Source organism: Zophobas morio, unplaced genomic scaffold (genome assembly GCF_036711695.1).
Source record: "Zophobas morio isolate AGI-343-1 ecotype UQ-CSIRO unplaced genomic scaffold, CSIRO_AGI_Zmor_V1 ptg000030l, whole genome shotgun sequence".
Classification (NCBI taxonomy): Eukaryota; Metazoa; Arthropoda; class Insecta; order Coleoptera; family Tenebrionidae; genus Zophobas; species Zophobas morio.
The window spans coordinates 2,569,306-2,595,527 of NW_026972135.1; the positions used below are offsets into that span (position 1 = coordinate 2,569,306).

At 37.1% G+C, this 26,222-nt stretch overlaps 4 protein-coding genes across 4 annotated transcripts; 3 read left to right on the top strand and 1 right to left on the bottom strand.

Annotated features, from left to right (window-relative positions):
- Positions 1-65: 65 nt before the first annotated feature.
- On the top strand, positions 66-6,642 carry LOC135137919 (uncharacterized). Its single transcript, XM_064067698.1, has 5 exons — positions 66-227; positions 289-419; positions 473-529; positions 2,903-6,356; positions 6,427-6,642. Exons 2-5 carry the CDS (start codon positions 411-413, stop codon positions 6,489-6,491), a joined length of 3,585 nt encoding a protein of 1,194 aa, XP_063923768.1. The 5' UTR covers positions 66-227; positions 289-410; the 3' UTR covers positions 6,492-6,642.
- Positions 6,643-7,668: 1,026 nt separating this feature from the next.
- On the bottom strand, positions 7,669-11,114 carry LOC135137920 (uncharacterized). The gene is made up of 8 exons (XM_064067699.1): positions 10,319-11,114; positions 9,486-9,838; positions 9,126-9,154; positions 8,587-8,781; positions 8,393-8,544; positions 8,018-8,323; positions 7,764-7,945; positions 7,669-7,716 (listed from the first exon to the last, which is right to left on the bottom strand). Exons 1-8 carry the CDS (start codon positions 11,112-11,114, stop codon positions 7,669-7,671), a joined length of 2,061 nt encoding a protein of 686 aa, XP_063923769.1.
- Positions 11,115-11,178: 64 nt separating this feature from the next.
- LOC135137921 (cyclin-dependent kinase inhibitor 2A-like) lies at positions 11,179-12,112 on the top strand. The gene is made up of 4 exons (XM_064067700.1): positions 11,179-11,214; positions 11,269-11,288; positions 11,425-11,840; positions 11,925-12,112. The coding sequence occupies exons 1-4, from the start codon at positions 11,179-11,181 to the stop codon at positions 12,110-12,112; spliced, it is 660 nt and encodes a 219-aa protein (XP_063923770.1).
- Positions 12,113-21,278: 9,166 nt separating this feature from the next.
- Positions 21,279-22,002, top strand: LOC135137922 (uncharacterized). Its single transcript, XM_064067702.1, has 2 exons — positions 21,279-21,366; positions 21,422-22,002. Exons 1-2 carry the CDS (start codon positions 21,279-21,281, stop codon positions 22,000-22,002), a joined length of 669 nt encoding a protein of 222 aa, XP_063923772.1.
- The last annotated feature ends 4,220 nt before the right edge of the window (positions 22,003-26,222 follow it).

The following is a 26,222-nucleotide window of genomic DNA, read 5'->3' on the forward strand; positions in this document are numbered from 1 at the left end:
TAAGCGAAATCTGCAATTATTCTAGGTGTTTGACTTGCAGAGGGACAGTGTGAAGAAAGCAAGAAGCTAAGAGAAAGAGATAGTTAAGTTGGGAAAGATAGAAAGAAGGGTTGTAATGTTCCGATTGGAGCGTCGACAAAGAACAAAAAGAAAGGGAATGGAGATCGTTTTAGACAACAACACAACCGTAAAAAGAACAATAATATGAAAATTAAGCGTTATCCAAAGTAATTTAATAAATTTAAATTAAAATTGAGAAAATCAGGCAACCAATTATACATATTTTAGATATCAAGTTATGATTTCCGCCCACAAGTAAATAAAAATAATATGCTGCGACCATAATAACAATTGAAATTGTATCATTCCTTTAATACTACATACAACGACTGATTTTGTTGTAATTCAAGATGACAAACGTAAGTTATTAAGACATTTTTTTAAATAAAATTATTTCTAATAAAATTTACAGATTACGAAAAGCACAAATATCGACGAATTGGATGATCCAGCTGAAAACTCTTCCTCAGTAAGTCCTAAATAATTAATGTTAGTTTATTGTTCAAAAACACGACTTAAACCCGACTTATTTTATGGTATATGACGTGTAGACATAAGTAAGGCTTATAGTCAAACAATTGATTAAATTTTACACAAAAACTAATAAGATTTCTTTACAAAAAAATGATCGATTGCATCTTGAGGCAACGTGCCACAGGCTGTCTGTACCTGCGGACAAGGTAAACGCCGCAGTCTTTCATTTACACATGTTCGATTGGATTTAAATCAGGTGACCGTGGCGACCAAGGCAAAAATTTGACATTATTTTCGGCCAAGAAATCTAAACTCATGTTAGCTATGTGAAGGCGGGGATTACTTTGTTGCAAACTTACCTCTGTAAAATATATGACAATTCGAATACACCAAAAAAATGACAAGTTAATACTATAAACAAGATATATAAAAACCTCCAGCAGATAGTGAAACAGACACAAATTTTTATAAGTGCTAGATCACCTTCAAAATTTAATTAATTGTTTGACTTTATGCTTTATTTAGCGTTTTTGTGTAGTTTCTATCTGTTAGCATAGGTAATTTTGGGGTACGTTCAGTTTTAAAATGATATAGTGTCAATGCATTACGAGTATTGGCTAAATAAACAACCAGTCATTATAATATGAGGTGCAATTATTTCCTAGGCTTTATAACCACAATTTCCTTGTTAAATGCTGTTGCGACGTTGTCATGATATTCCAATTCTGTTGAATTTTTTTAGCAATGGAAGGGTTCACAAAAAAATTTGCAACAGGGTTATTTTTTAAATCTATACTACAATATTTTGTGGAAGAATAAATAAAGTATGCGCTTTCTTGTGGTCTCACTTAAATCACAATTTAAAAATACAGAACGTTTAAAAAAATCTGTAATTTTCCAATTTCGTTGTTTTAGCTTTTTCAGAAAGAACATATTTTATTTACATATTTTTGTTCTCATTCTTCTAATTTATCGATGTGTCTCTTAAAAAAGTAAAAAAAATCAATAACAAAAAACAACATCAGATGGGGTAATAAAATACAGGGTGTTCTATTTGAAAAAACTGAAATATTGATATTTACAAATTGTAATAATCAAACATTTTTATAAACACTCTGTATGCGACAATGTGATTTCATTTATACCACAACAAAGTGCGTACCTTTATTTAGCTCTCCACAAAATATTGTAACACAGACTTTAAAAATAACCCTACTGCGATTTTTTTGTAAAGAAAAATGGAATAACGTGGCAACGTGGCATTAGAATTTGAAAAATAAACTGTGGTTGTAAAGCCTAAGAAGAGGTCAGCCAAAATATCTAAGAATATAAAAGGTGTTTTATTGAAAGAAAAACTAAATTGTGTTTTGCGCCTTAAAAGCAGAACACTGGAGAGCTAAAAATAATTTTAGAGCATAGTCCTGAAAGAACCCCACAACTTTGGTCTTTACCTTTTTTCTGACTCACTCTGTATATCTTAATTAAAAAAGAGTATTATTTAATGTATTGAAAAATTATATGCTTTTGTATAAAAAAAAAAAACAAAATTTATGTCATTTCATCTATCCATTTATAATAGACTATGTTATGTATAATGAACATGCCAAATTTCAATTTTTTATGTTAAAAAATAGTTGAGATATTTGAGTGGTACAGCTACGCTGGGACACCCGGTATACGGCAACACTGGTTTACTGCCATATGAAAATTAATGTGGATAAACACATCCATACATACAGGGTGAGACGCTAAGAAAAGTCAAAGACCAAAGTTGTACGGTTATTTGAGGACTATACTCTAAAATTAAAACTAAGCTGCATTGCGTTTTAAGGCGTAACACACATTTTAGTTTTTGAAATAAAACACCTATATAACTTTACATATTTTAATTGACCTCTCCTTGGATTTTACAACCACAGTTTACTTTTGAAATGCTGACGCGATGTTGCCACTTTATGTCAATTTTCTTTGAAATTTTTTGTCAAACATTTTTCATTTTTTATTCAAATGTTGAACAAAAAAAAACGCAGATTTTTAATTCACCCGACCCTCTAAAAATTGAAATTATACAACTTAGAATTTTTTGCTATTTTCGTTGACTTCTACTTTCAAGAATTTGGACATTGCCTCTCAGAGGACTCCAGATTCTCCTCAGTAGTGTTATTAGAGTTGCATTATTCATTCCTCTTGAATAATAGCTTACATTATGTGGTTGCTGAATTATATAATACTATAACTACAATTTGTCCTTACGGTTTATTGTGGGTTGCCTAATTATCAAGTTTTCTATCGTTTTGAAACTGAACACGGCCCTGTTTCAAAAACTCCCGGTATATTCTAGTAAAAACATAATTTCATTTTTTTCCAGATGTTCATAAAGAGACGTGGCACCACTGACAAAGGCAAAGACTACGAACACCTCTACATTGCCAGCTTAGTTTTAAAACTAATAATTGACAAAACCGTCGAAAATTTTTATTTGTCTTCGAATGATGACGAATTTGGTTCTTTCGACGACGTTGTAGTCAAAATAATACTCAAAGATCGTACAGAAACATACGCCGTCCAGCTGAAACACGTCACAAGAAAAGTAGTACTCATTGAGAGACTAAACTCACCGAGTGGTGAATTTAGCATCGAAAAGTACTACGAAAATTTCAAAAAGCATGAAAAGTTAAAGGAACCATCTGTGAAAATGGTTCTATTCACCAATTGTAAATTGAACACTGAGCACCTAAATCGGTTTAAATTTGGAAAATTGACACCATGCGAACAAAATAATTTGATTTCATATTCGGAAGGTAGCTGCTATACATTCGAAGCAAGTGAAGACAATTTGGAGAAGTATGAATTGTTTTTCAAAAATTTGTGTCTCTGTAGTGATCAACCAGATGTCAGACAGCTTAAAAAGGAAATATTCGAGACACTAGAGACACAATTCGGTAGTAATGAAAGTGTTTGTCGTGAGTACGTAGATTTCATAACTCAGTGGAGTATGAAGGAAGGGGAAAAATTCAAACTGAATAAAACATGGATGAAACACGTGATAGCCCTTTGCGTGTTTTCGCCGTTCACCAAACCGCTGTCCTTCGTTGAGGGTAAATCCGTCAATGACAAAGAAAAAATTTTTAGAGAAGCTGTTTCTAAATGTGATTTAGCTGTCATTGATGAAAATAATTTTGAAAGAATCGAATCGATTTGGTCAGACGTTGTCGACGACTTTGACGATATAGAAAGCACGAGCAAAATTAATAACTTGTACGAACTTATAGAAGACGATATAAGCACAAAAGCAAGTCTGTATAGTGCAGATCTTTTGAAAGTATCGAGGCTCATGTGGTTACTGGGAAAAAGCCCATTGGTCGTTGAAGGTTGCCCACAAGTTTATCAAGCAATAAAAACATGTCAAGCTCGAAATCTCATCATACTCGACGACCAAGAGACGTTTAACAACAAAATCGTAGAAAGGGAAACGTTTCTACTTCAAAATTTGTCCGATTTAAAAAAACACACACAATTATACGAAGAAATCATAAAGAATTTTACGTATTCGTTGGAAGGTCAAAGAGAAATTGAGTTGAAATTTCTAGTAGAAATGTGCGATGTTGACAATTTGATTTCTACAGATGATTTAGTTGAAATGTTGGATGCTCCGTTGTTGATTGGAAACTTACAAGAAGTTCTGCCACCAAGTCATATCGAAAGAAGATTAACGAAAATTTTAATAGATGTTAACTTTTTGAAAAATGTTGACCAGAATGCAGTGGCTTTAATTGACTCTGTGACCAATGTTAAGTCATTTCAACAAAATTTACCAGATGTAGTAATCACGAAAATAGATGATATAGAAACGATTCAAAATACAATTCATAGTCTAAGGATCTACATTACTGGTGAAACTGATATATCACGAGAGAAATTTAATACTTTGTGCAAGAAGAATTTAGATTTTCAATTTCATCACTTTAAATATTTGGACGATCATCGTTTGGAGTGGCTAAGAAGTGAGAATTGTGAGTGTTTCGAAAAACTTGAGAATTTCCGGCGACAAACAGAATTCTTGGAAGTCATGGACCAACGACAATATTTTAGTAAATCGGGGCAAAATATTAACATTATTTGTGCAGATCCTGGTATGGGGAAAAGCACGTTAATGAAGAGCTTGAAAAGTGTCAGTTTTTCGTCGAAGTGGATCATTTTAATCTACGCAAGGAATCATCCTCACCACTTTAGAAAAAATAAATCAGATATGGACAAGTTTTTAAAATATCTGCTGAAAATTACTTGTAAGAAGTACTCAAACCCATTGCACCAAATAGTTTTTAAGACAATGCTGGAGCAGAATCGAATAGAAGTAGCGTGGGACGGACTGGATGAAGCGTCTGATGCAACCCAAATTTCGGTTTTAAGTTTAGTGAAAACTTTTTCGCAAAGAAACGTGAAACAGTGGGTAACTTCTCGAAATAACCTGAAAAGTTTGTTAGAAAAGACACTAGGTATGTTTTCACGAAGTATAAAGGAGTTCGATGACGACGAACAACGAGAGTACATCAGGAGTCGCCTTCAGGTCCCCGAAGAAGAGTTAGCTGAAACTATTACTAAAATAAGAGAAAATGTAATGGTTTTCCCGAACTGTGAAATCTTGGGCATTCCTCTACAAATTTATATGTTGTCAGAACTGTTTTTACAAGATAAAGAAAAGTATCTGGATTTGTTGAACGACATTTTCACTGTTCTCGATTTGTATGAACACTTTGTCGACGAAAAATTTAAGGTTTTGTACGAAGAGAAAAAAGAAATCGTGCTATCGAATGAACAAAATGAAAACATTTTTTTCCAAGAAAAAGAAACTAAAATGAATTACTACAAGCGTTTGGCTGCCAGCTCTTACATTTACAACTCATTTGTGGAAAAACTTTTCAACATAAATCGCCGTGTCGACAAAGAGGTTAAAATTTTTTTGGAAAAAATTAAAAATAACGGCGATGATGTAGGATTCATAACCCGGGTTACATCTGACGACGTCGAATTCGCCCACAATTCCTACGGGGAATATTTTGCAGCCCTCTATCTCTTTGAACATCGAAGTTCAAAAGCACGCGACAAGAAATTTATTTCGAACGGTCGTTATAACAATATTCGATTTTTTTTAGACTTGATGTTGACGAGAAAGTGTAAAGGTTTCTTAGGTGTTATTTACAAAAATCTTCCGATTTTGGGAGAACTTAGTGAGGTAGATTTGAAGCAAAAAGATGTCATTGGTCGAGATATTTTGGAAGTGGCGTGTGCATGGAGCAAAAATTACCCGGTTGCGAAAAATAAGACTGTTATAAAACAGTCCGAGTTTAATGAATATTGGATAATTAAAGATGAAGAGGAAAAAGTCGAAAAGTATCTAAATTATCGTGACGTAGGGCCTAAATTTATTAAATTCGGTTCTTCCACTGGTGCCTGTTTCCAAAAGTTGCTGCTTTTCTTGCCATTTTTGATTCCGTTGTATGACGGGAATCAGTTTGCTGATGATTATTTAGGAGTAGTTTTGTACTATGCAGTTAGGTTTGATTTTTCGATGATTTTTGAGTGCATCGAAAATTCTCTCCCTTTAAAAAACACATACAGTAATATTAGTTCAAGGAGTGTTTTAGCTGTAGCTCTTTATAATCGATCGAGGAAAATTTTGGGCAAACTGTTTTCCGAAGAAAGAGATTACTTTGAATGGGACTATGTAACGGATTTACGGATTTCACTAGTGGAAACTGACATAATGTTAGCATTTATGTTAGAGTTAGAAGAGTTTAAATTAGAAGTTCCAAATTCGCAAGGTCAGTTGCTAATACATTTTGCTTCTAAGAATCACCTAATGAAGACTCTAAATTTATTAATTCTTAAAAGTGCGAAAGTGGACGTTCCGGATAGAAGTGGTCGGCTACCAATTCATTATGCTTGTGGTTCTGTAGAATTAGAACCAGTAGAATTTCTGCTGAAGAATGGTGTGGAAGTCAATGTTCCGGATAAAGATGGTCTACTGCCCATTCATTATGCGTGTAAAAATCTTCCCAAAGGATACAAAATTATACCACTTTTGATCGAAAAAGGTGCTAAAGTAGATTCCCCAGACGCGAATGGTCGACTGCCGATTCATTATTATTATTATTATTATTATTATTATATATATAGTCGGTCAACAGGTTATTTACCCAATTACAGACCAACAAATAACCGAAAGCAAATGATAAGAAGTAGAATAACTAATCAGCAGCTACAAATTACTGTGAATCCCAAAAAGGAAAAGTTTAAAGCTACTCCAAATCCCAATGCAGATTTTCAGATTAGGTAGGTCAAAATATACGTGTAATCAATCAATAATCATGGAGGATCAGTTAATTCAGATAGTAAATTAACTTACGAAGTAATGTGAAAGCCTACTAAATTTGGGAATAATTAAAGAATTTAAGAGCCCGCAGTGATGTTGAAAAAAGATCAATCTTATTATGTGTTCTATTACCGATCCTACACATAGTGGACATAGGAGAGAATTTGGCGATATCAGTTCTCGGGCAGGCTATGTAGAAAATTTCAGAGTGGCGAGATACTAGACTTCGAGGACGTGCATTAAATGATAATCTGGCTAGCATTAAAGGACAGTCAACACTGTTATTTATCATTTTAACTAGGAACAACACAAAGAATTTTTTACAAGTTTCCATAAAACTGGAGAAAGTGAAGCGATTTAAAAGCTCAGATTGAGGAAAACCAATAGGTGGGTAAAAACCATTCTCTCGGTAAAACAAATATTTAAGAAACCTTCGTATGACACGTTCCAGATGCATTAAATGAATGTTATGATGAGGACACCAAATAATGCAAGCATAGTAAAGTTTGCTGCCAATTAATGAATTAAAAAGTCGAATGATAGTGTCACAGTGTTGAAAATCTCTAGAGTTCCTTATGATGAAACCCAAAGTTTTCATGCAGTCTGCCACAACTTTGTTAATATGATAAGCAAATGTGAGCCTACTATCAAAAACAACCCCAAGATCCAAAACGGTCTGAGGCCTGGCTAAGACTACCCCATTAAGGACATATTCAAAGTGAATATTATATCGCTTTAAAGAAAATGACATTACACAACATTTATCTTGATTTAACAAAAGCCTGTTCAAATTGCACCATACCACAATCCTATTCAAATTATGTTGTAACTTAAGGCAGTCATCAGTTGAACTTACTCTATTGTATATCTTGATGTCATCTGCATATAAAGAAAATTCAACATCTAATTCATTCGAGATATCATTGATGAACAATAAAAAAAGAAGCGGACCAAGTACAGAACCTTGTGGTACTCCCGATAAAACAGTAATGACATCAGAATCATATCCACAGCAATGGACATATTGTTTTCTGTCACCTAAGTACGACCCAAAAAAGGTAATTAATTGCATATTCAGGCCCAAAGCATAAAGTTTATCAATTAATATACCATGATCTAGTTTGTCAAAAGCCTTTGAAAAATCAAGATATATTACATCGGTCTGTAGTCCACAATCGATAGAGTCTGCGATAAACTGTGTCACACAAAGAAGATTTGTAACTGTAGAGCGGCCACTCATAAAGCCATGTTGACGCTCTGTAATTGAAGCGGCTACTTGAAAATACAGTTGTTTATAAATTAAAGATTCAAAGATTTTTGCAAAATTATTAAGAATTGAGACAGGTCGATAGTTTTCAACAGCAGTTCGAATTTTGCCTTTATGAACAGGAATGATTTTGGAAAGCTTCCAACAATCTGGAAATGTTCCTAAGTTAACACAGAGATTAAAAAGAACAGATAACGGTTTAATTAAAACCCGAGCACAATCTTTTATGATAAATGCTGGTATACCATCAGGACCCTGAACATTGTTCGATTTAATTCTGTTGATAGCTTCAAGCACTTCATTTTCACTTATGATAGACACATTTATGTTCACATTTGTATTGTCATATTTAACTTTGTTAAGGTTACAGCTAGAACTAGGGATATAGGTTGATTCATAAAATTGTGCAAACGCATTAGCAATATTTTTTGCTCCTGTTACAACAGTATCACCAAGAGTCACACAAGATGGTATCCCGGTGTGTCGTCTTTTACGTCGTATATAACCCCAAAAAGTTGACGGATCTGTGTTAATCATGTCTTCAGAATTCTTGATAAATGCATTATAAGCTATTGATATTTCTCGCTTAATGCTACGTCTCAATTCCCTGAATGCAAGCGCATCAGCTGTATTTCCGTACTTTAAATATCTCCTTCTAAGCTGATTTTTTGAACGAACCTGCCGAATAATTTCAGGTGAAAACCATGCAGGGTAGGTATATTCCCTTTTTTTATACATAGGTATGTGTTTATCGAACAGTTTATATATTAGATCATAAAATAAGCAACAGGCAGAGTTAATATCAGTGGATTTATTAAGGAGAGACCAATCAGTATTTAGAATATCCTCATATAGATTAAGAAAATTGGCCTTACGAAAATTGTAACTGGTTCCATTAGACGCTGCTTTCAGAAAATTGCTTGATGATATGTTATTCACAAATACACCTACATGGAGAGAAGGATGACGTGGATCTTCATCTACAAATGGATCATCAGAAGTTAATACTGAACAGCACATATTGGATAAGACGATGTCAAGAAGCCGATTATCACAATTTAAAATGGTATTAAACTGTTTCAGTTCAAACATTTTCATAAAATTACACAATTCCAAACTTTTTATACAATGAGGATTACTAAGAGATGAAAAAAATTCAGGTATATTAAAGTCACCAATTATAAGAATATTGGAGTCATCCAACAGCTCTAACGTTGCAAACGCTTCAAAGATTAATTGATAGTAATCTAATGCCAACGAAGGAGGAATATATAGGACAAATATTGTGATAGATAAAGAAGCAATCAATACCTTAACACAGACAATGTCAATAAGGTGAAGGTTATTAAAAGGAGTGTTAGATAGATTAATTTCAGTATAATGGAGTCCCAATCTAATCGCAATAAGCACACCACCACCTGTCTGTTTGTTGGTACGCAACAAGTCTCTGTCCCTTCTAATGATTTCATAGTTTTGGTCAAAGACTTCACTGTCATTAACTCCACTGTGCAGCCATGTCTCAGAAAGTGCGATTAAATCATAGGCACAGGCAGCTACAGCATTGGAGAACCGCAACAGCTTGGAATTGAGACCACGAACATTTTGATAATAGAGAGATATATTTCCTTTATCTACACTCTTGTTCGATATTGCTGGAGATGATGCTGATGAGGAAGGAATTAAGTTAGGAAAATAGTTTAATTGCTACAAGCTAGATATCCCAAAGACATCTAACTTGATTTTCTCAATAGTCCGTTTATAAAAAAAACAGTTGTTAATGTCCCAGCAAGCATGGGAAATGTCCTCATCACTTAAATTGTCTTTAATTTGAATGCTAACACAGTTGATACATCGCAGTTGTTCATTAGTAGCATGACAATCATTTACCCTATGTGGACCAGAGCACCTAGGGCAAGAGATTTTTTTTTTACAAGTCTTTAACGAATGATTAAGACCATTACAATTAAAGCATCTAATTACATCAATAGCGTCATAGATGTTACAACCATCAAGCCCAATTAGGCAATGACCATAAAGAAGAGCATTTTTGTATGTAGAGATGTTAACCTCTAATATGACTTGAAAATAATTATTACGATTTTTTATAGGAAAGTATTTAAGAATTTTGCACTGAGAAGATTCACTGAAGATATGTTTATTTTGTTTAATAAGAAATGGAATTATCTGTTGCTCATCAATATCACTGGATATGCCAGAAATGCGCAGCTTCGGTTTTGGAGTCTTTAAGTCGCTTATTTCATACTTATCACTCAAGTCTTTTAACTGAGATAATTTTTTGAGTTCACTAGGATGTTCACAATTAAGAACTATACCACCATTTTTAATAAATTTAACTTTTGCAATGCCCGGTTCACTATCAGGTTGAATGTTGGATATGATATCAGATTTGGTTTTTGCTATGGTTTGAGTAACGTCCTTAGGTCTTATTACAACTGCAGTAGTATTTTTAAGAGTGTCTGAATAGGAAGGAGACTTTACGGTATCATTGACAACCTGAGGGACTTCAACATGCAACTTTGCAGTTAGTTTGGAGATTTCTTCTCGGAGCTTCGTATTTTCATTTTTTAAATCGGTAATTTGTTGGCTAAGTATGAAAAAGTTTTTATTAACAGCAGAGGAAAAGTCATTGAAGATAGTTGCTAGTGTATCGGGCAGTATATTCAGACTGTCACTAGTTACAGAACTTGGAATAGAAGCAGTTAACTCATTTTTTTGACAATCATCAACCGTAAGAGAGGATGTACTGCATAGACCACAACTCCATTCATTAATTAATCTGCTTTCTTTCAATGAAGAAAATGCAGATTTGCTAAGGTTAACACATGATATGTGATAGTTCGCACCACATGTTTGCCGACAGTTAATATACTCATCATTCCTCCCTATATTTTTATTGCATTTCTTACACCTAATCGCCATTTCTTACAAACCCCCAGAGGGGGTTTGATACGCCAATATTATATCAAATCAAAGATAGTAAATAATGCAAGTCAACCTCAGTTCAGTAGAAAAAGATACAGTAAGAAATTTATCGGGTGGACTAAATCATTCACATCTACGTTAAAAACCTCAGTCAGCTATACCACAGAAAAAGTTACGATAAGCTATTATAACCACAATTAGACGGGACAAGAAGTGATTTTTACTTCATTAATCATAAAAAAAAGGCGATGTTCTAATTACCACCTTAACTGCTGCATGAAACGCTTTCTAACGGCACCACTTTTAGTATAAATTACAACGAAAAACCCACTAAATCACAGAACATTGGAGAGCTAAGAACTTGGTTGTACACTCACACTCACGTTCACACACATTATGCTTGTCAACATGGAGATGTGAATGAAGTAGAGTCGATAGTAGTAAATGGAGCCAAAGTGAATGCTCCGGATCGAAATGGTCGCGTGTCCATGCATTACGCGTGTATGAATATCATTGATTCTTCCAGGATGATACCATTTTTGATTAAAGAAGGTGCAAAAGTGGATTCTCCAGATGGGGATGGTCGACTACCCATTCACTATGCCTGTGAACATGGAGATTTGGATGTGGTGAAGTCATTGGTAACGAATGGTGCGAAACTGACGGTTCGGGACGGTGATGGGCGACTACCGGTGGATTACGCAAGTAAAAATGAAGAGTATGGTAAAGAAATCACAAAATTTTTGATAAAGCAAAGTGGAAGTCCATAATTGTAAAACTTTTTCTAATGAGTCATGAAATATCTAGATAAAGAACTTGAAACACCGCCAGATATTGTTAATGCATTTGGTGAATTCTATATAAGCGTCTACGCCCGTCCACATTCTACAAATTTTAATATAAGAAACGAAGAGTCCAATAATCTGCAAATAAAGATTGATGGGATATGTCTCAAGAGGAAATATTGGAAACTCAATGACAGCCGGTGTGGATAATATCCCGAGTTTCCTCATAATTGATTGTGCCTCAATATTTGTAACATTGTTATTTTATTTGTTTAATATACGTATTATCAAATATTCATCATTTTCCACGATTTGTAAGAAAGCCAGTATTTCACCAGTTTTCAAGAAAGGAGATCCCACAATTATTAAAAATTACCGACCTATCTGCATACTTTCCAACGTTTCAAAAAATTTTGAAATCATTCTCTATAAAGGACTTTATTTTAAGGTTAAAAGGCCCGCTGTCACAAATCTTGCCTGTTTCAGTCAGTATGTATCAGAAGCGCTGGACCATAATACTCAAGTGGACTGTATCTACAAAGCTTTTGATCAAATAGACCATCATATTTTTATTCGTAAACTCAATTTGTTTGGCTTTTCCAGTTCTTTAATATCGTTGTTCGAATCTTACATATTTAACAGAATTCTTTTTGTCAAGTATCGTAATTTCTTGTCCGATCGTTTCTGTCCTACATCGGGGGTGTCACAAGGATCCAACCTGATACCTCTGCTCCTCGTATTATGCGTATATATTATTATATATAGTATATATATTAACGACATATATTAACGACATTGCAAATGAACTCTTCTATCAGAAGCTACTCTTTGCCGACGATTTAAAACTTTAGGTATTTGTCAATCATTTCCACTGAAGATTGTTAAAGTTTGCAGACCAACTTAAACCAGTTGTTCTCTTGGAGTATTCAGAATCAATTATGCTTAAACAAAAAGAAATGGTTCGTAGGCACTTACTCTAGAAAAATAAACACATTGTTGATTGAGTGAATAAAGTTTTATAAAATATTTGGATTTTTTTAGAGGAACCGCCGGGAGTTTTTTAATCCTGACTGGATCAATTGTGACTCCTTCAAATTTATTTCGCACAGTATTATTTATTCTTTAGAGAACTAGTTATTTTGATTCTCATTTCTTTTTCTATAATAGTAAAAATAATTACTTTTGTTTTTGTTATTTTACTTTGTACTTTGACTTACATCTAATTTTCGTATATTTAATTTCCTGTAACTGCGTGCTGTGCTCGTTGGAAATAAATCTATTATTCTTATTATCATATAAGGCTAAGGCAAAAGCTAACTTAAACAGACATATAAATGCGCATCACTTGGATGAAAAAAGTGTTAGCTGGTATGAGTGTGAGAAGTATCCGTATAAAAGACAAAGTATGGGGACGCAAACTGTCTATATAAAAGTGGAATAATTTAAAAATTAAATGTACCCTTTTTTGTGATTGGTTTTTGTAAACTTGAGAATAAAGTTGTTTTGTAAATTTTAATTTTATTAGAAAAGAAAAAAATCTCGGAAACTACAGTATCAACTACTTGTGTCCTCGCTATGATGGTGTGATAAACTCTGCATGCTCTGATCCTTCTGATGGGTGGTTACCGTAGTAAAAGTGAGACGAGCGACCTCCTTTAACACTTTATTCCATTGCTCTGTTTTACCGCATTCGTTACCATGGAACTATTGACCGTCCTGGTTCGATCTTTTGTGTTCCGTATATAGGGTCGACTTTACTTAATACCAGTCAAACGTGTTTATTGAGTGGTGAGGTGTAAAGTGGCAGAGGGACAGTGTGAGGAAAGCAAGAAGCTAAAAGAAAGAGATAGTTAAGTTGGGAAAGATAGAAGAAGGGTTGTAATGTTCCGATTGGAGCGTCGACAAAGAACAGAAAGAAAGGGAATGGAGATGTTTTAAACACCAATACAACCGTAAAAAGAAGAAGATAGGAAAAACAAAAAGAACAGAAATATGATAATTAAGCGTTATGCAAAGTAATTTAATAAATTTAAATTAAAAATGATAAAATCAGGCAACCAATTATACACGTTAAAGATATAAAGTTATGATCTCCCCCCACAGATACATAAAAATAGCATGCTACAACTATAATAACAGTTGATTTTGTATCATTCCTTTAATACTATATATAACGACTGATTTTGCTGTAATTCAAGATGACAAACGTAAGTTATTAATAATTTTTTTTTAAATAAAACTATTTGTAATAAAACTTACAGACTACGAAAAGCACAGATGTTGACGAAGTGAATGATCCATCTCAAAACTCTTCCTCAGTAAGTCATAAATAATTAATGTTAGTTTATTGTTATATAAGTAAGGCATAAAGTCAAACCATTGATTACATTTTCCACAAAAACTAATAAATATTTCTTTACAAAAAATTGATTGATAGCATCTTGAGGAAACGTGTGCCAGGCTGTCTGCACCTGTGGACGTAATTCATTTAACGTATTGGGAGGGTGATGTAAACGACGCAGTCTTTTATCAACACATGTTCGATTAGATTTAAATCAGGTGACCGTGGCGGCCAAGGCAAAAAATTGACATTATTTTCGGCTAAGAAGTCTAAACTCATGTTAGCTATATGAAGGCGGAGATTACCTTGTTGCAAAATTACCTCTGTAAAATATATGACAATTCGAATACACCAAAAAAATGACAAGTTAATACTATAAACAAGATATACAAAAACCTCCACCAGATAGTGAAACAGACACAAATTTTTATAAGTGCTAGATCACCTGCAAAATTTAATAAATTGTTTGACTTTATGCTTTATTTAGCGTTTTTGTATAGTTTATATGTGTTAGCATAGGTAATTTTGGGGTACGTTCAGTTTTAAAAGTGTGTCAATGCATTACGAGTATTGGCTAAATATACAACCAGTCATTATAATGTGAGGTGCAGTTATTTCCTAGGCTTTATAACCTCAATTTCCTTGTTAAATGCTGTTACGATTTTGTCATGATATTCCAATTCTATTGAATTTTTTTAGCAATGGAAGGTTTCACAAAAAATTCGCAACAGGGTTATTTTTTAAATCTATGCTACAATATTTTGTAGAAAAATAAATAAAGTATGCGCTTTCTTGTGGTTTTACTTAAATCAGAATTTAAAATACAGAATGTTTAAAAAAATCCTAAAACTCTAGAATTTTCAAATTTCGTTGTTTCAGTTTTTTCGGAAAGAACATATTTTATTTATTTATTTTTGTTCTCAATATTCTAATATATCGATGTGTCACTTAAAAAAGTAAAAAAAAAAACAATAATAAAAAACAAAATCAGATGCAGTAATAAAATACAAGGCGTTCTATTTGAAAAAAAACTTAAAATATTGATATTTAGAAATTGTAATAGTCAAATATTTTTATAGACAGCCTGTATGCGACAATGTCATTCCGTGTATACCACAACAAAGTGCATACATTTATATATCCCTCCATAAAATATTATAACACAGACTTTAAAAATAACCAAACTGCGATTTTTTTTGGGAAGAAAATTGGAATAATGTGCCGACGTGGCATTAAAATTTCAAAGAACTGTGGTTGTATAGCCTAAGAAGAGGTCAGTCCAAATATCTAAAAATATAGAGGGTGTTTTATTGAAAAAAAAACTAAAGTATGTGTTGCGCCTTAAAAACAGAACACTCAGTAGAGCTAAAAATAATTTTAGAGCATAGTCCTGAAAGAACCGCACAACTTTGGTCTTTATCATTTTTCTGACTCACTCTGTATATCTTAATTAAAAAAGAGTAATATTATTTAATGTATAAAAAAATTATATTCTTTTGTATAAAAAAAAATAAATAAAATTGATGTCATTTCATCTATCCATTTAATAGACTATGTTATGTATATTGAAATAATATTTATTTTTAAAAATAATTGAGATATTTTAGTGGAACAGGTACATCCTATATACGGCAACACTGGTTTACCTGCCATATGAAAATTAATGTGGCTAAACACATCCGTACGTACAGAATAGGACGCTAATAAGAAAGTCAAAGACCAAAGTTGTACGGTTCTTTGAGGACTACACTCTAAAATTAAAAACTAAGCAACACTTGTGTTTTAAGGCGTAACATACAACTTACTTTTTAAAATACAACACTTGTACAAGTTTACATATTTTAATTGACCTCGCAAACCACAGTCTACTATTGAAGTTCTGATGCGACGTTGCCACGTTATGTCAATTTTCTTTGAAATTTTTTGGCAAATATTTTTCTTTTTTTATTCAAATGTTGAACAAAAAACGAAGAATTTTAAATCACTCGACCCTCTAAAAATTGAAATTATACAACTTAGAATTTTTTGCTACTTTCGTTGAATTCTACTTTCAAGAATTTGGACATTGCCTCTCAGAGGACTCCAGATTTTCCTCAGTTATGTGATTAGAGTTGCATTATTCACTCCTCTTGAATAATAGCTTACATTATGTGGTCGCTGAATAATATAATACTATAACTACAATTTGTCCTTAGAGTGTAATTGTGGGTTGCCTAATTATCAAGTTTTCTATCGTTTTGAAACTGAACATGGTCCTGTTTCAAAAACTCCCGGTATATTCTAGTAAAAACATAATTTAACGTTTTTTTTTACAGATGTTCGTAAAGAGACGTGGCACCACTGACAAAGGCAAAGACTACGAACACCTCTACATTGCCAGCTTAGTTTTAAAACTAATAATTGACGAAACCGTCGAAAATTTTTATTTGTCTTCGAATGATGACGAATTTGGTTCTTTCGACGACGTTGTAGTCAAAATAATACTCAAAGATCGTACAGAAACATACGCCGTCCAGCTGAAACACGTCACAAGAAAAGTAGTACTCATTGAGAGACTAAACTCACCGAGTGGTGAATTTAGCATCGAAAAGTACTACGAAAATTTCAAAAAGCATGAAAAGTTAAAGGAACCATCTGTGAAAATGGTTCTATTCACTAATTGTAAATTGAACACTGAGCACCTAAATCGGTTTAAATTTGGAAAATTGACACCATGCGAACAAAATAATTTGATTTCATATTCGGAAGGTAGCTGCTATACATTCGAAGCAAGTGAAGACAATTTGGAGAAGTATGAATTGTTTTTCAAAAATTTGTCTCTCTGTAGTGATCAACCAGATGTCAGACAGCTTAAAAAGGAAATATTTGAGACACTAGAGACACAATTCGGTAGTAATGAAAGTGTTTGTCGTGAGTACGTAGATTTCATAACTCAGTGGAGTATGAAAGAAGGTGAAAAATTAAAACTGAATAAAACATGGATGAAACACGTGATAGCCCTTTGCGTGTTTTCTCCGTTCACTAAACCACTGTCCTTCGTTGAGGGTAAATCTGTCAATGACAAAGAAAAAATTTTCAGAGAAGCTGTTTCTAAATGTGATTTAGCTGTCATTGATGAACATAATTTTGAAAGAATCGAATCGATTTGGTCAGACGTTGTCGACGATTTAGACGATGTACAAAGCACGAGCAAAATTAATAACTTGTACGAACTTATAGAAGACGATATAAGCACAAAAGCAAGTCTATATAGTGCAGATCTTTTGAAAGTATCGAGGCTCATGTGGTTACTGGGAAAAAGCCCATTGGTCGTTGAAGGTTGCCCACAAGTTTATCAAGCAATAAAAACATGTCAAGCTCGAAATCTCATCATACTCGACGACCAAGAGACGTTTAACGACAAAATCGTAGAAAGGGAAACGTTTCTACTTCAAAATTTGTCCGATTTAAAAAAACACACACAATTATACGAAGAAATCATAAAGAATTTTACGTATTCGTTGGAAGGTCAAAGAGAAATTGAGTTGAAATTTCTAGTAGAAATGTGCGATGTTGATAATTTGATTTCTACAGATGATTTAGTTGAAATGTTGGATACTCCATTGTTGATTGGAAAGTTACAAGAAGTTCTGCCACCAAGTCATATCGAAAGAAGATTAACAAAAATTTTGATAGATGTTAACTTTTTGAAAAATACTGACCCGAATGCAGTTGCTTTAATTGACTCTGTGACAAATGTTAACTCATTTCAACAAAATTTGTCAGATGTAGTAGTCACCATAATAAATGATGTAGACACGATTCAAGACACAATTCATAGTCTGAAGATTTACATTACTAGTGAAACTGATATGTCACACGAGAAATTTGATACTTTGTGCAAAAAGAATTCAGATTTTCAATTTCATCACTTTAAATATTTGGACGAACATCGTTTGGAGTGGCTAAGAAGTGAGAATTGTGAATCTTTTGAAAAACTTGAGAATTTCCAGCGACAAACCGAATACATGGGATTCATAGACGAACGACAATATTTCAGTGAATCGAGGCAAAATATTAACATTATTTGTGCAGATCCTGGTATGGGGAAAAGCACGTTAATGAAGAGCTTGAAAAGTGTCAGTTTTTCGTCGAAGTGGATCATTTTAATCTACACAAGGAATCATGCTCACCACTTTAGAAAAAACAAATCAGATATGGACAAGTTTTTGAAATACGTGCTGAAAATCACTTGTAAGAAGTACTCAAACCCATTGCACCAAATAGTTTTTAAGACAATGCTGGAGCAGGATCGAATAGAAGTAGCATGGGATGGACTGGATGAAGCGTCTGATGCCACTCAAATGTCGGTTTTAAGTTTAGTGAAAACTTTTTCGGAAAGAAACGTGAAACAGTGGGTAACTTCTCGAAATAACTTGAAAAGTGTGTTAGAAAACACACTTGCTACGTTTTCACGAAGTATAAAGGAGTTTGACGACGACGAGCAACGAGAGTACATCAGGAGTCGCTTACAGCTCCCTGAGGAAGAGTTATCTCAAACTATTACTAAAATAAGAGAAAATGTAATGGCTTTTCCGAATTATGAAATCTTGGGCATTCCTCTACAAATTTATATGTTGACAGAATTGTTTTTACAAGACAAAGAAAAATATCTGGATTTGTTGAACTACATTTTCACTGTTCTCGATTTGTATGAACACTTTGTCGACGAAAAATTCAAGGTTTTGTACGAAGAGAAAAAAGAAATCGTTCTATCGAATGAACAAAATGAAACAATTTTTGTCAAAGAAAAAGAAACTAAAATGAATTACTACAAACGTTTGGCTGCCAGCTCTTACATTTACAACTCATTTGTGGAAAAACTTTTCAAGATAAATCGCCGTGTCGACAAAGAGGTTAAAAGTTTTTTTGAAAAAATTAAAAGTGAGGGCGATGATGTAGGATTCATATCCCGGGTTACATCTGACGACGTTGAATTCGCCCACAATTCTTACTGTGGCGGCACCGTCGGGTCTTTGGCTATTTTGCTTATTTGTATTTAGTGTCCGAGTTTTTGTGCCGAGGGCCGTCACAAAAGAGTGCCCCTTAGGTCCTGGCCCGTGAGGGCCGATTCGGGGAATGAGAAGGGCAAATGAGACGCAGTCTCGCTCCATAGGTTATCTATTGTAAATTGGTAACACATTTTTGACGAGCTAACAGTTATCGGAGAGTTACATACTCAAACAAGAAAAAGGGGTGATTACGGTTACAGTATTAGGAACATTAACTGTGCATCTTACGTTAATATATGGACATAGAGAGACCAGGGCGGTGAACCCCGGTATCTCGTTAAGATTACTGAATAAACGCATATCAAGCAGTAAGCGACGGAATCTTATCTATAAGAGTATAAATTTATGCCTTCGTTACGGAAGAACATAGAAACGTATTACATATGAACATTAAACTAGCCTATAACATTTTTAACTGAGGGTTGTCGGGGGGGGGGGGGAGTTGCGATCAATCGTGGTAACAGGGTCACGAGTGCCTGGAAGGGTAGCGGGTCTCGCTTTTGGTTACTCCAGGCGCTCAAAGTGTATGGGCGAGCCTGCAGGTGGCACCCGGGCCTTGAGAACGTAGAACTGTCCGTTTATTAAATTGAGGGCGGTGACAAGATACAGCGTTGGGCAAAAACGGGGGGCACGAACCCTTGCGGTTCGGCATGGAGGGCCCACATCAAGCCGGAAGAAGCTGATCCGATACGGTGGATCATTGACTTGTCGAACCAGATTCATACCGCGGGCCTGTTGAGTCACCGTCGAATCGCCGGTAAGCGCCGATAAGGCGGCCTTCGCAAGGGCAGAACCGCATAAGTAGGTCAGTGGGACTTACATGTCAGCAGTTCAGCGATTGTATGGAAAAGTCGGAGGGGGGGAACCTCGGCGAAGCGCCACTGTCACTCAATGGAGAAGGTCGTGTTGGAAGCTGTCCTTCCGTACTTGGCACTAGCACAGCGGCCGGAAGTTGGGTATCACGATTAGACTAGGAAGCAGGCCCATCCGCACGCGAGACTGAATCGGAATCGAATTGCCTTCTAATTCTAATCCGGTTGTTTTTATAGGGTTCTCGAGCGTGAGAATATCGAAGATAATGTAGCAAAAAAAATCTATTTCTCGCAATTCCGTCACCGGAAACGGCGGCAAGTGTTTTTATCAGTGCATTTCCCATAATTAATTGGCATCGGACCACCCAGAATGATAACGCATTCGTCAGACTTATTGGCCTTGATCTCAAGTGTTTGTATTGACCCCAAGTTTCCCATGCAAATGTGCATATTAGTTGCAACTGGATTGATTTGATTGGACGTGACGATGTTCTCCATATTTGGGCATGGAATGCATTTTGCTGATTATTCCTGGAATGAAGTGTGACTGTGTGGGGCCATGGGAAGCGATCGCTTGCCTTGAAGATTATGTTAATTGACAATACTGGGAAGTTCGGACTTTTGGTTCCCCTGATAATGAAGAGTAGGCTCGTTATGAAAAAATACTGTGTGCCACAGTAGGGCTAATTTAAGGGTTGAAATTCCGGTTCACCACATTACGGGGAATATTTTGCAGCTCTCTATCTCTTTGAACATCGAAGTTCAAAAGCACGCGACAAGAAATTTATTTCGAACGGTCGTTATAACAATATTCGATTTTTTTTAGACTTGATGTTGACGAGAAAGTGTTGTGGCCGCCTGGAAGTAGGCAACCAGTTATACATACATAATGCAGCCTCCGGATTGGCAGTTACAACGCGCAAGCCTAAAGAGGAAACGCCACGGTGGAAACGTAAAACAGACTCTCTTCTTCTCCGACCACTCACCGTGTACAGACGTCCTCTCCTCTTCAAGACCTCCACGTGGACATACACATACAACCTTGGGCCTTGTTATCATTTTTGTAGTTGGTATTGTAAATAAACCTGTACTAAAACCGTTTCCGTTAGTAATTCGACGACAACAATTACAATTGGTGACCCCGACGTGATCGAAGAACTACGGGTACGAACATGCCGACTGCCGAAGAACTGCAACAGCAACTCGAAAAACAGCAAGAAGCCATCCGGAAGCTAGAGCACACTCCAGCCGGTCACAGACGTAGCGAACCCACCAGACAAAGAGAGGTACGACACAATTAAGAAGAAACTGATAGCCGCCTACACCGACTCACAGGAGAAGCAGCTACGCAAGCTGATAAACGAGATGGAGCTAGGGGACCGACAACCATCCCAGTTATTCCGCGAAATGAAGGCACTCGCGGGGCAACAGATGAATACCGAAGTCATAAAAACGCTCTGGCTACAGCGACTTCCACCACATGTCCAACTCGTGCTGTCGGCGAGCGAGGGAGTACCGCTGGAAAAGATGGCAGAAATCGCGGACAAATTGGCGGAAATACACAGAAGCAACGCTATGGCTTCCAGTATCAACGCGATAGGCGCCACCAGCGACACGACGCGGCAGAACACCATCGTACCAACGCAGGAAACTAACCTCATTACGGTAATTGCAGACCTCCAGAAACAGATGGCGGCCTTATCGGTAGCCGTAACTCATCTAACCAACACGAGAGGGCGCAGTCCACAAGCACGGCAAAATGACAGCCGAAATCGGTCAAGGACACACAGCAGGCAACGCACGGATCAAAATGGCGTTTGTTATTACCACGCCAAGTTCGGTGTAAACGCCCGAAAGTGTTTCAAACCCTGCACGTTTGTACAGCCGGAAAACTAGAGGCGCCGTCGGGTATCGAGGCGGTACACGACGACGCGCGTCATCATCGTCTCTTCGTCACGGATCCCAAATCCGGTATCAGGTACCTAGTCGATACCGGAGCAGAGGTCTCAGTCCTGCCGAAAACGTTTTCAGGTAAGGCTCAGTCACAGACACAAGATACACCCGCCCTATTTGCAGCGAACAACACACCCATCCGCACGTTCGGCCAGAAATTCATGGTGGTTGACTTGAAACTACGCAGAACTTTTAAATGGGTTTTCATCCTCGCGGACGTCGAGAAGCCAATAATAGGGGCCGATTTTCTCGAGTACTACCACCTCCTACCGGACCTGAGAAACCGGAAGCTGGTAGACCCCTTGACACATCTCTCTTCCCCTGGTTTCGTATTGGCCTGCTCCGTACCACGTATTACGACGGTGGCAAAAACCTCCAGCTACCACAACCTGCTGGCGGAATACCCGGAATTGACGAAAGCACCACGTCCGGGAAGTCAAATATCCAGCTCCGTAGTGCATCACATATACACAACCGGCCCTCCTGTAGCTGAAACACCACGCAGACTACCACCGGAGAAACTCAAGGCTGCCAAAGCTGAGATCCAGTACATGTTGGAGCAAGGGTGGTGTCGCCCCTCCAGCAGTCCATGGGCCAGCCCACTGCACCTCGTACAGAAGAAGAATCCTGGGGAATGGCGTCCTTGTGGGGATTATCGGAGGCTGAACGGGGTAACAATCCCAGACAGATACCCCATACCACACATCCAGGACTTCTCGGCCAGACTAGAGGGAAAAACGGTGTTCTCCACAATAGATTTGGTACGTGCTTACCACCAAATTCGAGTGGCCGACGAGGACATCCCAAAAACTGCAGTGTGTACGCCATTCGGTTTATTTGAGTTCACAGTGATGACTTTTGGCCTACGCAATGCCGCGCAAACTTTTCAAAGACACCTCAATAATGTGCTCAACGATTTAGACTTTTGTTTCGCATATATAGACGATATTTTAGTTTTTTCCGCGAACCCAGAGGAGCACGTGCGACATTTAAAAACGCTTTTTGAAAGACTGAAGCAACACCAAATCGTGGTTAATGCAGCAAAGTGCGTGTTCGGGGCAAGCGAAGTGGAGTACCTAGGACATAGCATTTCGACTCACGGGACCCGTCCAGCAACCGCGAAAGTGACGGCGATAAGTGAGTTTCCTAAGCCGCAAACTGTGAAGGACTTACGAAAGTTTCTCGGCATGATCAACTTTTATCGTCGCTTCGTCAAAAATGCCGCATCTATCCAAGCACCTCTACATGTGTATCTGCGAAATTCGAAAAAAAATGACAAGACGCCAATCAGCTGGACCAACGAGGCGGAAGAAGCGTTCAGCCAGTGCAAGAGCGAGTTGTCCAGTGCTGCGCTGCTAGCACACCCTTCCGAGAACGCCTCATTAAGATTGACCACCGATGCTTCGGATACAGCCATGGGGGCTGTGTTGGAGCAGGAGGTTAAAGGCGACTGGCAACCCCTGGGATTTTTCTCAAAAAAGTTGACCAACACCCAACGAAGGTACAGCACGTACGACCGCGAACTGCTCGCGATATACGAAGCCATCAAATTCTTTCGCTACATGGTAGAAGCGAGAGTCTTCACGGTTAGAACGGACCACAAGCCTTTGATTTACGTGTTCAAACAGAACTCAGAGAAAGCTTCCCCGAGGCAGCTACGCCAACTCGACTTCATCAGTCAGTTCACTACGGAGATAGAACACATACCGGGCGAAAACAACGTGGTGGCGGACACATTATCCCGAATCAGCGAAGTTCACACGGCAGCAGTGATCGACCCGGACGAACTCGCCTCCGCCCAAGAACAAGACCTGGAGTTGAGAAACCTGCTGAATTCCAGTACCAGTTTGAAACTCCAGAATCTCACACCCATGAACTCGGATACGGCGATCTGGTGCGACACAGCCACGGGGAGAATTCGCCCCTACATACCCCTCCACTTACGAAAAAGGGTATTTGACATGGTACATTCTAAATCACACCCAGGCGGCAAAGCCACATTCAAGGCGGTACATAAAAGTTTCGTGTGGCCATACATGGAACGCAACATAAAAAAATGGGCGCGCGAATGCCTTCCTTGCCAGCGGTCAAAGGTAAGTAGGCACACTAGAACACCCCTAAAACATTTTGAACTTACAGAATGCCGATTCGAACATGTACACATGGACATCGTTGGGCCATTACCACCATCACAGGGACACCGGTACTGCCTCACGATGACAGACAGGTTCACCCGATGGCCAGAAGTAATTCCCATGACGGACATGACGGCGGAGACGGTGGCGAAAACCTTTTACGCAACCTGGGTTGCGCGGTTCGGTTGCCCCCACCGTATTACAACTGACCAAGGCCGGCAGTTCGAGGCCACACTGATGTCCGCCCTCACAGACCTTTTGGGCACTAAACGTTGCCGAACCACGCCATACCGACCACAGTGCAACGGGATGATCGAGAGGTGGCACAGAACGATCAAAGCCGCCATCATGTGCCACGAGACCAGTGACTGGTACGACATCCTACCTACGGTGCTGTTAGGTTTAAGGACAACAATCAAGGACGACCTTCAGTGTTCCCCAGCCGAGCTGACTTACGGCACGCAACTACGAATCCCGGGGGAATTTTTCTTCGCAAACGACGAGCCAGAAGTCGACCCCAGCAATTTCGTCGACAAGCTGAGGCTCCACATGCGCAACGTCCGACCAAGGCCAGCAACCCACCATGGCCACCACAAGACTTTTGTACACCCAGAGCTGTCTGACTGTTCCCACATCTTCCTCAGAGATGACTCAGTCAGGAAGCCGTTACAACCACCATACACCGGACCACACCACGTATTACGACGTACAGACAAGGTGATAGTCATAAGCATGAATGGAAGAGAAACCACAGTGAGCCTGGACCGAGTAAAACCGGCTTTCATATCGGCAGAGTCCTGCACTCCGCCTCATGTACAGCCCCCAACGCAACAGGTCCCGACAACACCTGCGTCGACGAGCACCACTACAAGGTCAGGAAGAACAGCCAGGCCACCAGTGAAATTCCGCGACTACGAAACGTAGTCACTGGGAGGGGACTACTGTGGCCGCCTGGAAGTAGGCAACCAGTTATACATACATAATGCAGCCTCCGGATTGGCAGTTACAACGCGCAAGCCTAAAGAGGAAACGCCACGGTGGAAACGTAAAACAGACTCTCTTCTTCTCCGACCACTCACCGTGTACAGACGTCCTCTCCTCTTCAAGACCTCCACGTGGACATACACATACAACCTTGGGCCTTGTTATCATTTTTGTAGTTGGTATTGTAAATAAACCTGTACTAAAACCGTTTCCGTTAGTAATTCGACGACAACAATTACAGTGTAAAGGTTTCGTAGGTGTTATTTACAAAAATCTTGGGATTTTGAGAGAACTCACTGAGGCAGATTTAAAGCAAAAAGATGTCATTGGTCGAGACATTTTGGAAGTGGCTTGTGCATGGACCAAAAATTACCCGATTGCGAAAAATAACACAGCTTTAAAAGATTGCGATTTTAACCCAGATTGGATGTTTAAAAATGAAAAGGTCGAAAAGTATCTTCTAGTGCCATACGAATATTTAAAATTCAGAAAAAAGCCTTAAGGATAATTTGTAAAATTAGTTCAAGAACTTCTTGTAAAAATTTTTTTCAATCTCTAAATATATTAACACTGCCTTGTTCGTTTATCTACTACACTTTAATCTATATTTTTGATAATCAATCCAAATTTTTTTTAAACTCTGACAATCATTGCTACAATACAAGAAATCGCAGTCAATTAACTATTCCTTATTGCCGTTTGCAAAAGACACAACAGTCGGTAAACTTCATCTCTGTAAAATTGTTTAATGCTGTACCATACACTGTCAAATGTCTTCCAAGAAATTGCTTTAAAAGTAGAATCAAAACAATGCTGCAATCACATAGTTTTTACTGTATTAGCGAGTTTATAAACTTTTGTGCTAACGGAAATTTAATGTAGTCATTTTTTAAGTGTTTGTGAATCTATATATGTATATATGTTTTGTGTACAATCTTATATGTTAAACAATTATATAACTTTTTTTTTGACGAGCTTTAATGTACTTCTGTTACATATGAGCAATAAATTTATTATTATTATTATTATTATCTAAGTTATCGT

Excerpts from the sequence above, each read along its gene's own strand:
- LOC135137919 (XM_064067698.1), top strand. Across the intron at positions 530-2,902 it reads CAGCTGAAAACTCTTCCTCA|ATGTTCATAAAGAGACGTGG; the intron begins GTAAGTCCTAAA and ends ATTTTTTTCCAG. Across the intron at positions 6,357-6,426 it reads AGAAGTTCCAAATTCGCAAG|TGCGAAAGTGGACGTTCCGG; the intron begins GTCAGTTGCTAA and ends AATTCTTAAAAG.
- LOC135137920 (XM_064067699.1), bottom strand. The coding sequence starts at position 11,114 with ATGGCGATTAGGTGTAAGAAATGCAATAAAAATATAGGGAGGAATGAT. Across the intron at positions 8,324-8,392 it reads AGCATTTATCATAAAAGATT|ATTGTTGGAAGCTTTCCAAA; the intron begins GTGCTCGGGTTT and ends GAACATTTCCAG. Across the intron at positions 7,946-8,017 it reads TTTTGACAAACTAGATCATG|GTGACAGAAAACAATATGTC; the intron begins GTATATTAATTG and ends GGTCGTACTTAG.
- LOC135137921 (XM_064067700.1), top strand. The coding sequence starts at position 11,179 with ATGCAAGTCAACCTCAGTTCAGTAGAAAAAGATACA. Across the intron at positions 11,215-11,268 it reads GTTCAGTAGAAAAAGATACA|TCAGCTATACCACAGAAAAA; the intron begins GTAAGAAATTTA and ends TAAAAACCTCAG. Across the intron at positions 11,841-11,924 it reads AAGTAAAAATGAAGAGTATG|ATAAAGAACTTGAAACACCG; the intron begins GTAAAGAAATCA and ends TGAAATATCTAG.
- LOC135137922 (XM_064067702.1), top strand. The coding sequence starts at position 21,279 with ATGCCGACTGCCGAAGAACTGCAACAGCAACTCGAAAAACAGCAAGAA. Across the intron at positions 21,367-21,421 it reads CACTCCAGCCGGTCACAGAC|CCGCCTACACCGACTCACAG; the intron begins GTAGCGAACCCA and ends AGAAACTGATAG.